Source organism: Pholcus phalangioides, unplaced genomic scaffold, assembly GCF_987345545.1.
Source record: "Pholcus phalangioides strain wild (caught in Gottingen) unplaced genomic scaffold, Ppha-v1.0 ptg000015l_1, whole genome shotgun sequence".
Lineage (NCBI taxonomy): Eukaryota > Metazoa > Arthropoda > Arachnida > Araneae > Pholcidae > Pholcus > Pholcus phalangioides.
Genome location: NW_028301608.1, coordinates 85,157,876 through 85,173,363, shown reverse-complemented (window position 1 = coordinate 85,173,363; position 15,488 = coordinate 85,157,876). Strand labels below are relative to the sequence as shown.

General features: G+C 36.2%; 1 protein-coding gene across 1 annotated transcript in view; it reads right to left on the bottom strand.

Annotated features, from left to right (window-relative positions):
- Nucleotides 1-9,005, bottom strand: part of LOC149076905 (locomotion-related protein Hikaru genki-like) — a 115,353-nt gene extending 106,348 nt beyond the window's left edge. Inside the window, exon 1 of the mRNA XM_089244621.1 lies at nucleotides 8,327-9,005. Coding sequence (XP_089100747.1) covers nucleotides 8,327-8,399 — 73 coding nt within the window. The 5' untranslated portion in view covers nucleotides 8,400-9,005. The remainder of the gene's footprint in view (nucleotides 1-8,326) is intronic.
- Between the last annotated feature and the right edge of the window lie 6,483 nt (nucleotides 9,006-15,488).

The following is a 15,488-nucleotide window of genomic DNA, read 5'->3' as shown; positions in this document are numbered from 1 at the left end:
ATGTACGTGCATATAGCACTTCTTTTGCAATTTCTCTCCTATAGTGAAGGCAAGTGTAAAGTTAGGAAGAAAGTCCCTTTCTTTATTTCATGGCCAGTTTTTTCCAACTTTACCACATTCACAGTTCTTCGGCAGGAAGACTTTTACAGCGGAATTTATGGAAAACACTGTAATATTTGGAATACAATATATTTAAAACACTGGAATATATCCAAAAGTGTCACTGCACGTGGTGCGAGGGTGATTTCCATTTCAGTCAAGTTCTGAGACAACATGATGTCTTTGGTGTATATCAAAAAAAAAAAAAAAAGATTTCATAAAAGATCTTCCTAATGCATCTTTTGCGAGAAAGTGATCAGTGATGTTAAAATCTAATATATATATATGCGAAGCTTGGAAGAAAAACCGAGAAGATATCAATTTTAAGAATGTAAAGCATCACCATTGATGATTAAAAAACAAAAGGGTTTGATTTATACAATGTTTTCACTGTGATGTTGACATTGGTGGATAAAGCAACTGGTGAAGTTGCTTTACCTCAGTCACGAATCACCGGCTGAAGCATTACAAACGTTTCAGACATATAAACAGTACGCCATCCCGATCTATCACTCAAGCGATTAAATATCGATTGTTATTTGAGCCAGGATTGTGTTGGAAAAACTTTTAAGGACATGAAAAATTACAAACCCGTACCGTACAATACCATACGATACAAATATACAACGTTGGTGTCCTACAAATCCTAATGCGGCCTTTACCTCATCAACCGTTCGTCGTAGAGGAAGGGTTCTAGTTTAAAAAATGCTCAAAATGTCTTCACAAATCACTCTGTACCAGTTTTAAGAGTGAAAATACAGTGTGTCACAAAATAAAAAAACTGAATTTTTATACAGTCACCTTGTCCTCTAACTTCCAATTAGAAAGTTTTTGCCCTGTCTCTCCAAAGACCAGCAAAAAAATTTCATGTTTTCGAGTGCAGTATTCGCTAAGATATTTGAATTCAAAAATCGAAAAAAGTTTTGAAAGAACAGCTAATTTAACAGACAACGCTCCCCCCCCTCCCCATTTATGCTTCTCTTCACTTAAAAGCATGTGATTTTTTTTTGATGGCCTCAAGAGAGACAGGGCAACAACTTTCCAAATGAAAGTTAGAGGACGGGGGTATAAATATTTGGATTTTTTTGACACACTGTATTTCCACGCTAACAAACTGGTACAGAGAACTAGTTGTGTCCTGAACACATTTTTAAGCATTTTATTTAAACTAGAACCATACCTTTGTATAACGAGAATCGATTGATCAGACAAAGACCGCATTAGGGGACTTACAGGATACCCTGTATATAAAATGACCAAATAATAAAAATATTTCTTACATTATTACAAAACGTTCTAACACAGAAGAAATTGGAAAAAGGTTCAGGTCCAATCACTCTCCAGCGTTCTCTATCGACAAAAATTTTAACTATTTTTTCTGTACTAAAAGAAATCCCCGTTCGTGCGAATAAATTTTTCTAAACCCCCGTTCAAATATCCCTTCAACTTTTATGAATTTCAAAACTATTTACTAATTTATGGGACACCCTGTACAATTAATGAGCATGATTTACTGATCATGTGAAAAATAAAAATCAATATTGGTATGATTCAAATGCATAATAAATCCGTGCTAGAATTTTTGAAAGCTTCACGGGCATGTCGAGAAGTAGAATGAAGCTGATCTTACGCAACCGATTGCGATGGGGGGAGCAGTGAACAGCTGCAATTCTATTATAGTAAAGAATGGCACTGCTACTACTTAACCGCACATGCATCTCGTGCACGTTCCCCTGCGTAATTTACAACTAATCGGTGCGTGTGAGTGTTAGAATATGCATGGTCCTAACCTATTTCTGTTGTCAATTGTGCTTGCTTCGTGTCCTTGCTGGTATTTCCCATCTGTCTTCCATATTTTGAAGTGAATATGGTGAATACTGAGAAAATTACCAACGGATAGGAAAAATATAAAACTCGTAATACATTTCGCAGCGCGCCATGGCTAAGTTAATTACGAGCGGGAGGAGTTGTAAGAAAATTCGATTGGACCAATCGGATAACTCCATTTCGCAAGCAGCCAATCAAGGCGTTAAAGAAGACTTGCATGCAGACACTCAGTTTTATTCCGGTCAGGACGTTCGACTTAGGCAGACGTGCATTTTTCTTTCTGCTGAGCAGGCGAGAGTTAATCAATCCAAGTGGGATCTTCGGTCCGCGTGTGATTTTTCTTCTCTGGAGACGACACCCATATAGCTTGTCTACATGCATCAACAGGTTTGTATTTTCCTTGTATTTGCCTTATCGGTTGATGATTTTCCGAGTATTTTAGGCAAAGTTTTATCTACTCTTCCATAAGGTGGTAAATTCTTGAATTTTCATGTTATGTAAGTATCATGTCAAACGTATGCCTGCTCTGCGTCTGTGGAGAGACTGGTTCGCATTTGAAGTTGGATAAACCCCCGGTACAGCCAACCATCGCTGTGCCGCCAACGGGGTGAAAGAACGACACTTTCTTTCTTTCAAACCGAGCACAACTCAGGTCTATCGCCATTTATGGGCGATTTACTACTACCTAGTGAGTTGTGCCGGAGGTGTAACTGTGTGTGTACATAAAAGTCTGAGTGCATATTTAGTGTTGTGTTCGATTTTTCAGTGCTACTACTACTACTAAACCACACATGTACCTCGTCTATATTCCTCTGCGGAACTTCTAACGAATTGGTATTGGCTGGAATGTGCGTGTCCGTGTTGTGAACCTAACGTGAAGCTTGTTTCAGTGTAATGCTTGTTATAGTGCTGCCATCTACCACATATTTTTCAAACTATGAAAGAAGTGGAATGTTTTTGATTATTTTACTGTTGTAGGCCTGTTGCTCTCTGCGACGAGACTTTTAATATGCGGATAGACTGCGGGAGATCGGCTTGCATTCACACTTCGAAGTTGGGAACCACAGAAAACCAACTTCAGCCAACCACCACTGCGGCGACGGTGGGGTTCGAACCCGTGTCCTCGAGATGCGAGTCCGTCACTATGACCACTCGACCACCAAAGCGGTGATTTTTCAGTGCTGCCATCTATATTTCAGAAGGGAAATGAGTGATGTGTTATGACTGAATTACATTTTTGCTGTTTTCAGGTCTGTTCCTCTCCTTTGCGAAACTGGGGAGATCGGCTCGCATTCGCGCCTTGAAGCTAGGACCCCCCCACCCCAAAGAAACCTACTTCACCGACCACCACTATGGCGACGGGGGGGGGGAGGGTTCGAACCCGTGTCCTCGCGATGCGAGTCCGTCACTATGACCACTCGACCATCTTAGCGGGGGAAAAAAACGACACTGCAATATGCAATGCTAATGGGCATCATTTCTCACGAAGAATGGGCTGTGAAAGCTAAGAACTTTAGTGACTCAAACTGAAGTCATCGGAACAGAAGGGGTTAATGTCTACTCATAGATATCACCTGCACGAGCCAATGCAATTGTATTTAGGAGAAACGATCGAAATTAGAACATGAAAAGCGCTTCGAGTCTTTCGATAAAAATCTAATGTACCGAAATAATGCATTTATAAAAGGTGCAAGTCGCTGGCATCAAAGCGCGACGGAATAAGGCATTAGGGAACGTATTTGAGACAGAAAACCATTATGGAATCAATTGATGGCGTTATCTATTATCAGCATTTTTGGATAAAAATCCGTTCTGAAGTGCCGGCATCAAGCATATCATCAAGCATATTATCCGATTTCAGTCTCAAATAAAACAAAGGAAAAACCAGCCATTCATTTATCTTTTCAAAATAACAAAATTCAATTGAATATTTGCGATGTCAAACACGTAGGAAGTTCAAGATTGATAGTTTTTCACTCGAGTTGACAAAGAAAAGTATATTAAATGTCCTAAGATGGAAAATATCGTATAATTTCACGTTGGTAGGTATCATTCAACAGTCATCAGCGATATAGAAGATTCTTAGAATTCCACGAAAAGAAATAAATAAGATACTGTATATATGCTCTCTCTCGAAGACTTTAAACTTGCTATTAAAACTCAGTTTAGTTCTTATATATGTAAAAATAAAACTGAAAGTATAAAAAGAAGATAAGCAAATTATATGGTGGGTTGGATTTAGTAAAGATAAATGAAGTGCAAGCGATGGCAGAAAAGAAACAGGTATCTCGTATCTAACATACAAGGATACATACATACATACATACATGTATACAGGGTGCTTAGCAAAGAGTGGGGAATGGTATTTTCCTGGCGAACTGATCCTTGAGGTATACTTCTAGTTAAAAAAAGGTTTCTAAATAAGAGGCCGTTCAAGTATTACGTAAGCAAATTTTTAGCCATTTTTGACCACCTTCTCCCCCCTTGTCAGCTAAATTTCTCCATCACTGCCCCATACCTCCTAACGCATAATGGTGGGATCAGAAACGCACGCGCAAGGAGGGGCATGGGGGCTCGTGCCCCTCCCACGCCCAGACTAAAAAAATATTTTCAAAAAAAATTAAAATTTCTAAAGAAGATATCTTTATATGTTATTATAATCGATTTCTGTTAATTTCCATGCTATTTAAAGGGTAAGAACTCAAAATTTCTCTTTGAAATATTCATTGCGACCCACCCTTTAAACCATACATGGTAAATCATTGACCCGCAAACCAAATGTGGTCCTGAAGGTTACCTGATGCGGCTTGCTCCTCCCCCCCCCCAAACCTAATTTTCTAAAAATGAACTTAGTGGCACATTCACAAATCGCATAAATGACCCGTGGCACAATTCCAGAACATTTAAGTGGCCCGTGGCACATTTTCAGATCACTGAAGTAGGCCTCAAAGATCACTTTCACATTCAAAGATCACCTAAGTAACCCGCGACACACTTACAGAACGATCCGCGGCATATTTAGAACTGTGCCACATGTCACGTGGCACAATATTAGAGCACTTAAGCGGTCCCCAGTGCTGTTCTACATCACTCAAGTTAATCGCGGAACATTCCCAGATGACTTAAGTGATCCGTGGCATAATTACGGATCACTTGAGTGATACGTGGCACAGTTCCAGAGTACTTAAGCGGCCCGGACACATTTCCAGAGCACTTATTTTTTTTTTCGAGATCATTAAAGTGGCTTTGTAGGGGACTTATCAATAGGTAGAATGTTAGTTCAGGTGCCCAATAACTATGAAAGGTCTTTTCCGTTTTTGGCGCACCGAATAAGATGCCATTAAGAATATTTCATATCTTCATAAAGGGTGGTTGATGACGTAAGCATCATCCAAACCCCCCCCCCCCGTCATCAAAGGTCAGCGAATCGGAAACACCCCCCCCCCCCATCGACGCTGACGTAATACTTGAATGACCCCTAACGTGTAGTACTCAGGTATGTCGCTCTTGTTTCAAGGGGTTGTATAGTTATTGAAATAAAAAAAAATTCCATGTTACTAAAATGCAATATTCACTGAGATATTCGAATTCGAAAAACGGAGGAAATTAGGGGGTGGACATCGTTAAATGTGGACAAAACAGTTTTTCAGCATTTAGAGTCTTTTCATCCTAACTTTCCTCCGTTTTTCGAGTTCGAATATACCTCAGTGAATATTGCATTTTAGAAACATGGAATTTTTTTCGTTGGCATCAGAAGCGGCAGGGCAACAACATTCTAAAATGTTTTGTAGCACGCAGGGGACTATATAAAAAGTTAATTTTTAAATTTTTTATTTCAATAACTACACAACCCCTTTCAACATGAATGACATATCTGAGTACTACACGTTATTTGGAAACTTTTTCTAACTGGAAACATACCTCTAGAATCAGTTCGCCCCAATAAAATGCCGTACCCCCGTTTGTTATGCACCCTATGCATGTGTCTTACGGGCAATGTGATAAATCTGCCATATTATATATATAATATGGCAGATATATGACAGTAAAATTATACTATTACCGGTTATTATGCATAGTCACCGAACATTTTGGTAAATTTGATAAATCACCCTGAATTTATCACTTTTGCTGGCGGTTATGCAAAATACGCAAGCATGCTTGTTGCGGCCCGTTTTACATCAGCGCATCGAATTTTGACTAGGGATCTCCAGCCACTTCGCGAATTGGCTGGCCATAGTCCGAATTGTTTCCAAAAATTGGACTTTGGCCATCACTCTCGGGCAATTCGCGTAGTGTCCGCACTTCGGGCTTTGGCAGTAACATATATATATATAATCGAGAGAAAGAACAGAAAAGAAAATACCAAGAACATTATATAGTGGATTGGACATAGTGAAGATAAATGAAGTGCAAAAGCAATAACCCGAAAAGAAAGAAATATCTTATCTTTTTTCTGTTTTTTACTTCTTTCCTGAAACATCATTATTCGTACTGATAACTCGAAGATTTAGTAGATGATAACAAAGTTCGAGTACAAAATCGATATCGATTCGTAGTCGTTAAGAACTCGTTTAATGTGGTTTGTCTCCGAATATATATACTACGTGGAAACCACAAGATCAAGATTAACATTTTTTTTTTCAAATTCAATAGATGGAGCTAAATTTCCTTCACTGAACAACAACGAAATCGCCCCCGACATGAAAATATCATATTCCGAATGATTTTGATCTGATGAACACGAATATCACCATAAAATATCGTTTTGAAGATATTATTACTCTGTTAACAGTTAAAAAGTGCTTCACGAACGTTATTGTATGGCGAAAAAGTGGTAAGAAAAATAGAGAAACGTTATCAGGAAAAATGATCAAGCAATAGAAAACGAAGTGCATGTCACAAGCCGATAAATGAACTATTATGCTGCAATACATTTGGGTTTTATATACAGGGTGATTATAATTAAGTTATCGTACTCTGAGTAGTTTTTCCTCAAAAACAGTTTATCCGAATAGAGCCAAATTTTCGGGATATCTTAATGGGAGAGAGAGATTTATGAAATGAAAAATTAGTTTATTTTCGACCACCAGGTGAGAAAAGGTATAGCTATTTTATTTGAATATTCTTTTTCCCTATGGACCGTATAGCAAATATCATATACCGAGTTTGACTGGAATGTAGAATATAGCGTATATACCATTGAAACTTGGTATATACACTATATAGGAAAATGTAATAAAAAAGCGAAACTTTTCCACCTGGTGGTCGAAAATTGAACTATTTTTCTTTTATTTAATAATTGTCTCTCCCATGTGTCTCGATATCTAAAAACTTTGGCTGTATTTGGATAAGCAGTTTTCGAAAAAAAACTACTCAGAGTACGGAAACTTTAATTATAATCACCCTGTATTTGTGTCGTAGAAGGAAATGTCAGTCCTCTGCAGCTTAATTGCAGAGTCGCCGTTCGAATTGTAAGAGGTTGGTGGTTGGATTTCCCGCAAAAGCATGTGAATTTCCTTTCTGAGAACACAACGAGAGAAAAACACGATGTACATGCAATTGAATACATTATATCGTACAACGTCCAAATAACAACTATATAAATTGTATTTGAAAACTATTCTGAAATATCTTCAGCATTTAGCAATCATTTCCTAGCAATATATATCGTCCCCTGCCCCCCCCCCCCATGCCAAAAGCACGAATGTGTAATGTCCTTCGAAAAGAAGAACGTGGGAAATGACGTTTGAATGTTTACTCTACCCATGTTACTGTAAGGAAGTTATTTTCCTAAAATACATTTGGAAAGTGTTTCAGGGATACGCATTCGTGTTTCAGGCAAAACTTAGATAGCAAATTAAAGTATCCAACCAGTTCAAAAGGGGGGGGGGGAGGGGAATTCGTATATTCGGGCTGCTGGCATGCAGGGGACGATATGAAAGTTTCCCCCAAAACTGTGGAATATGCTTCCGAAAAATGCATCGAAAATGGAAGTTTTTTTCCCCGTTTAATTTTGCTCATTATATCAATAAGAAGATTTAAAAAAAACTGAATTTGACCTTTAAGGCGAAAATAAAAATCAATTATTCTTGTCACAAAAAGTAGAAAAAAATTCATCTAATAATAAGCACTGTTTTTTTTTCTCTTTTTTGCAGTTGCCGAACTCAGTATAGGTGACGCAGGTAAGAGGTCAAATTTATACTAGAAATGTGCGATGATCATGTCGAATAAACTTTTCGATACGGCGAGCGATGTACATGTTGTGCATATTCCACGAAATACACGAATAACATAAAATATACAATTTTTAGGGTAAAAAAAAAATCTAACACGATATTTAATACTATATTAGTATTAACTAATATTTATTACTATAAGCAAACAAAAGTTTACTCACTCCGGCGTCCACTAACAGTCGCGACCGCGTACAGTAGGACGACAAGAACACACAGTATATACACAGATTTCATGTTGGATAGGATAGCTCAATTTGACGTCAATGAACGAAACAATAAGCATCGACGTTATTCATCCCGTCATCTAACTCACGAATAATAAACGTATAGAGTAGTAGTGGAAACGAACGTTGTCGAGCTCACGTGCGCTTTCAACGTAAACAACATTAGTATATTTGAATATCGCGTATGTTGTCCGACTGGAGATCTCTGCGGGGGCGAGAAAAACAGTGACACCAATGAAAAAAAACAACTTTTCTTTCAGTTAGCGTTAATCCTCAGAAGATCGTCACACCGTGGCACTTGGCTCTCGCTCGATGATATATGGTACCACAAAACATCCCGGGATATTCAAAGAGCGAATCGTGACCGTCGTCTTATTTCTCGCCACTACTACCACCACCGCAAGAAGTACTTTACACCCATTCCGCATGTGCGAGTTCCGAATTGAAAATTGTTTTCTTATAATGTTTTGGTGTGTTTCCTAGTGGAAAAATGCAACAGTAACGCTCACGAGGCTCGAAGTCGATTGCCACAGCCAGCCAGCCAGCGAGCGAGCGAGCCCAACCAACTAACATCTATCGTATCCTATTCTCCTCATCATCCTTCGCTTCTTCTACCTTTGACTGCTGACGTCACGGGCCCAAGGCGCTGTGGTCGTCGGGACTTTCTTGTTAGGGCGAAAGGATTACAAAGATTCCCACAGACGGGCGCGGAACATACGAACATACACGCAAAAAATAAATAAAATAATAATATATATATTTATTTTATTTTATTTTGTCGTAAGAGCTTTGCTTTTAAGGGCCTGCATACTGTGAATAATATAAAAATCGATTTTTTCTTTCTTTTCCCCTATGAATGTAAATATTTATACCCGATATTTTTTTTTTTTAAGAAACGGATTTTATTTTACGATTCTTGACGTAAAACTGAAGCCACGAGCCTCGAGTTCAGAAATTTGAGAATGGATTTTCCTTTCCCGATAGAATAACATTTTTAAGTATACTAAAACCGGAATGATTGAATTTTATTTATTTATTTATAATTACAATTTATTTATTCATTTAATTATAATTTTACTTATTTATTTGGTTATGGTTTTATTCGTTTATTCATCTATTTTATTTTTGTGTTGTTGATAATTTTGTTTATTTATTAAAATTTATAATTCAATTCATTCATTTTTATTCATTATTGTTATGGGTAAATAACTGGAAAAAAAAAGAAAAATGCAGAAGGGCTCTATATGATTTACGGTGCTAAAATTCTTTTCTCAGTTAAGTTAACTCATTCTTATACAATAAAATATACTTCCTTCTTTTGGTGTTATTTTGGGTGATACTATACGTTCATATAGATGAGGGGTTCGCAACCATAACAGACCAAGTCCATTTTTTTACAAAAATAGTTAGCTCAGCGGGTGCAGCAACGTCTGTTCTGTTTACTGACATAGTGAGCTAAGTTCGTAGCTCACCCACTTACTCAGGGGTGACGTTTTTTTCACAAATGGTGAAGTAATACATAAAACTTTCACAGCCATACTGAACTAAGTCCATTATTGGTTAGAATTTTCATTGCCTCGTTGCTATTTTTTATTATATTGATCATTTTCAAGTCAAAATGAGTTGAAGTCAAATGAGTGATTTTGAGTCTTTTGGAGGGGAATATGTTCCTGATTCGTCATATGAATCATCGGATGATAATATTGCAACTTAGCTGAGGACGTGTTTATAGATGTTTGAATAAGGATTGCATCACATCAGCCACTTTAGAGTCTAGAGGCAGAAATATTCGTGGAAACAAAAATTGACATTGCAGATATTATTGATCACAAAGTCATTTCCAGCCTATCGAAGTCACTACTCCAGGAAAGATAATCCTAATAGAAAGTATCTTCACCCTGATCTTTCGATTCGGAACATGTATGACATTGATGTAGAGGAATGTGCGGCAAAGAATAAGATCTCCGTAAAAGAGAAATTCTGTTACAAAATCTTCGGCACAAAATTTAATGGACACTTTAAACCAACAAATACAGATACGTGTAAGATGACATATCCATGAAGCTTTTAACAGAAAATGATAAAATCACTAGAAAAAGACTTGAAACTAAACAAGAGCTCCACTTGCGGAAAGCACAGCAAGCTAGAGAGAAAATGAAAATGGATTAGGATAAAGAGGATATAACCTCGAATGACACTTACTGCTGTACATTCGACCAAAAAGCACTTCCTTATCCTTAGCTTTCAACATCCGTAGCTCATTATGAACGCAATCTATATGTTTATAACTTTGGGGTATATTCCTTCAATGATAATGTTGGATACATGTGCGTTTGGGATGAAATGGAGGGGGAAAGAGGCTCTGAAGACATTTCTAGCATTGTTGTGAGACACCTGAGAGAGAAAGTCTCTAAATATAAGGAACTAATTCTATATTCCGATGCACGTGGTGGTCAAAACCGGAACATCAAAATGTCCTTCCACCGTTGAAACTATTCAATAGTACAGACATAGAGCAACACAGTCAATTGACCTCAAATTCCTGGTGAATGGAGGGGAATAATTAAGAATGCAAAGAGGAGATGCCCAAAATTTTGATTTTGTTTCTACCACAACTTTGGAAGAAGCTGTCACTAACAAAAAGGAGGACATTGGTAGAATTTGTTTCAGTTGGTTGAATATTAGATGGCTGCGAGTTGTGAGAGGTTGTCCCTTCATGTTTAGAGTTCAAAGATACTATCAATGGAGGATCTACCTTTTCAAAAAATAAATTTTGAAAAGCAGGTTCGTGGACGAAAGTTGCTTTTTTTGTCTCATGTAAGTCAAAATGCATTGTACGTGGACCATAGAAAGATCACTTTGGCAAAAAAAAAGATATGATGGATCTTCTCCCATACATTCCACCTATACATCATGTATATTTCAGAATCTTCCAGTGGAGGCAAATATTAGGCTCCAAGCTACTTCCATTAGAATTGATAAAGATGATAATACTCTATGCAGTGATTGATTTACGACAAATGGTAGCATTTTTTTATTCATTGTAATTGATTAGTAGTTTAAATATACCTAATGAAAATATTTCAAAATCAAGAATTTTTCATAATATAAAATAAATTATAATAGAACGTTCTTCACTTATACATTGTAGCATCATATTTTTTCACGTAGAAGCTTCAATTCCCAACAACAGTGGACCAAGCCCTCACTATTAAAGAAAGACTATAAATTTACAACCAAAATACTGATTTATTATTTGTAAAAGCAGGGCACTAAAAAAATGGTATTTTTACTAAACTTTGACATATTTAATTCCTTTACACCACTTGAACTGAACTAATTATCTATCCAAAACTTTAAGGCGTTATTATCCATAATGAAGATAAATGGACTTGGTCTACTATGGTCTATTAAGATATTTAAAATTGAACGAATAATTGCAAATAAAATTTTATATTCACCTTCATACATTCTTCTATGAGATCTATCTTTCTCTCTCTCTTGAGAATACTTAATCTTAATTGCTTTCTTTTAATTAAGATCATGAAAATTAAAATGACTACAGTGAAATCTCGCCACAAAGATACCCGCTACAACGATAAATCCCTACACAGCGATACATTTGCCCAAGAAATAACCAAAGGTGGGAGTAGAAGAGAAGACATATCGAGGTAGCTCAAGTTTTTGTAGCAGAGAAGTATAGAACTAAAATTTAAAATATAAATTGTATGTAAAAGCAAAAGAGGAAGAGTTGAAATTAGTGTGAGAAAAAAAATTAGTGTGTGCACATATATATACTTGTATATATAAAATATATTCTGTTTATTGTATCGTAAGAGCTTTCAAGTGCCTACATACTGTGAGTAATATAAAAATCTATTTGTTTTCTATTGAATTTAAATATTTATATCATATATATATATATATATATATATATATATATGATATAAATATATGATATATGTATGTAAGTATGTTTGTTTGTTTGTATATTTATTTATTTGAGAAAACAGATTTAATTTTACGATTCTTGACGAAAAACGGAGGCCACGAGCCTCGAGTTCAGCAATTTGAGAATGGATTTTTTCCTTCCCGATAGAATAACATTTTTGTTATTTCATTTTTATTCTTTAAAAACATCTGTTACTTCATTTTGAATTTTGTATCTTACAGAAAAATACAAAGATCATCACCCAAAATAATATTATGTAATTATCACATTAAAATCCAAACTAAATCTGTTATATATTTATTTTTACTCTTCTAAAAATCTTTTGTACTCCATTTTTTTACAGAAAAATACGAAGATTATTTATTATTCAATAAAGAATATTATTATAATTATCACATCTGAAAATACTAAAGAGTCGCGTAAAATTAAACCTCTTATTTATCTTTATTCATCTAGAAATCTTTGCCACTTTCCATTTCGTGCACCTTACATAAAAATACAAATATTATTACCAAATAAAATAATCAAAATTCTCACATCTTGAGATTCTAAAGTTTCTTTTAATTAAATCTTTTATTTCTAAAGGACGTAAAAATTACTGAAAAAAAATTATCTCGAGTCCTGAATAATCCGATCAATGCTCAGTTAATTAACTCCTAGGAATTATAAATCGAGGGAGACGGTTATGAAATGCGCATCAAATAAAGTGCAAAGTGCTTCAAATCTGGTCCGAATAATATTCCCCTCTCCTCTTTCCCAATTTGAGCGTACTAAATCCCGTATTCTGTTAACCCTGGCGTACCTTATCTGTTCCATCTATTCATACATACACAGTAAAGTTGCTTCAGCCCCCGCGGAAAATCACAGATCCGTAGGAAAAGCGCCCACTCTAGCATTACTTACCGCGGCTCAGCCATCGTTAATTAGGGAAATCTGCTTTTGGTGACCATTTGCGTGTGCCGTACTAATTAGCTCTCAGCCGCCATTAACGGAGTAATGCACAGACACACACACAGACGTACGGTGAAGCCATTTAGCATTTTCCTCTCATACGAAGTTCGGTATTAATCTTTAGTGCTTATACGGCAGCGGAACTTTACGATGATTAAAAATAAGAAAAAAATACCGAACTGATAACTTGGGCGAGGGTGGAAATTTTTACTTTATCTTTTGAAAGAGAGGGAAATGTCCGACTATTAAAAGGGTAATTTTCAAACTTTTAATGGTTATGTTTTCAGCGCAACACTTAACGTAATTTCTAGATTACGTTTTAAAGCTTTCTCTCTCTCTCCAAATATACGCATAAAGCTATATCTTATTTGTTATTTTGTGTATCGTTCAAATTCCTCTTATCTCGATGGAGTTTCGATCGATTTTTTTAAGATTCGACCGATATGAAAATTTAGTTTTCTTTAGAAACAGTGTGAGTTCACTTTACAATTATATAGAGCGCAAATGAACAACTCGAGTAAGAATTAATGTGCATATCATGTAAGAAACGTTATACATAATTGAGTTATAAAAAAAAAACCTACAGCTCCTTCAAGGTGTACGGATTGTTTTGTCTGTTTTAAATATTTCTCAAAAAGTAGTCCGAGATCAAGAGATCTTAGTGGCTATATAGCCTTTTAATGGGAAGCCGCGGTTGTGTACGGGTGTTGTTTTCTCATCACGAGTGTCCAAGTTCGAACCTCTTTGTCGGCTCAGTGGTGGTCGTTTTTTTGCGGTCTCTTATTTGATAATACCTCTTTGCAGAGAACAGACAGACCTTCAACATGATGCTTACATAACACGAAAATTCTGGAATCTGTGTTTTATCTCTGTTCCCTTCTAAATATGGAAGTCAGATTACAGTACAACTAGAACACAAAGTATGCATAACACTGACGACATAAATTCGTTAGGGTCACACAGTAACTCGTTATAAATTGCCCAGAGAAGTATTTACGAGGTGCGTGTACGGTGCATGTTAGTAGTAGTGGTTCAATAGGCGGATCTGAAATTTCAGAACATCAGTTGAAAATGTTTCTTCCACTGTGCCTCAAACGCAGATTGATAGTAGAGAAATGAAGGTAAATAACTTTTTCTTTAAACTTTACGATTATTAAAAAATATAACTGATAAATCGGGAGAGTAGAAATTTTTACTTTATGTTTTGAAAGAGAAAAAATGCCCGACTATTAAAAGGGTAATTTTCAGTTTTAATAGTTATACAAAAAGAAATATTTTTTGAGTGCATTGAGAAAGAGGAAAACCAACAATTACAACTGGAATTACAAAAATAAGACACCAAACAGCTGTTTTGAGGCATATAGCACCTTCTTTAATAGATGGTAGAAAGTGTGTTATAGCGCAGACTACTCGCTTGAACACAATATCAACATCCGTGTGTTTTGTTCAAGCGAAATAGTCTGAGCTATAACAGACTTTCTAGCTCTGAAGAAGAGATTGGTGAGAAAAGGACAAACGAAACACCGCTATAAGAAACCAGCCAAAAAATTGTCAAAGAAAAGTGAAGAAAGTAAAGTTTTCACTTCTAAAAAAATTGTTAAAAGCAAGTGAAGTTGTAATCTATAAAATTGCGGAAAAATAGCCAATGGCGGAAAATAAAAGGCTACTGAGAGTCGCGCAGTGGGTAAAAATATAATTCACAAAAAAGAACATATGTTTGACAAATATTATGAGGTAAATATATTCATATGACTATACTTAATTATAACAGAGACATAATTATCATAATACAATTTCTAAGTCATGAAAATAATCTTAATTCTTGATTTCAGGTAACAGAACTGACCACAGAACTTTCTCCGGCAGTGGTGGAGGATTCTAGCGGTACTTGCAGCATGGTCTTCCTGATATATGAATATAGAAGCGGCTAGCACTGCAATAGAAGACGTGTCGCCACAGAGAGCAACAGGCCTACAACGATGCAATTATTCGATCATTACACTTCACTCATAGTTAGAAAAACTGATGGCAGATCAGTAACACCACAAGTAACAAGCACTACACACCGCATCATCACCACAAGTAACAAGTACTACACAGAAACAAACTTCAGCCAGGTTCACAACACGCACACGCACATTCCAGCATGTACCAATTCGTTAGAAGTTTCTCAGAGGAATGCGTACGAGGTGCATG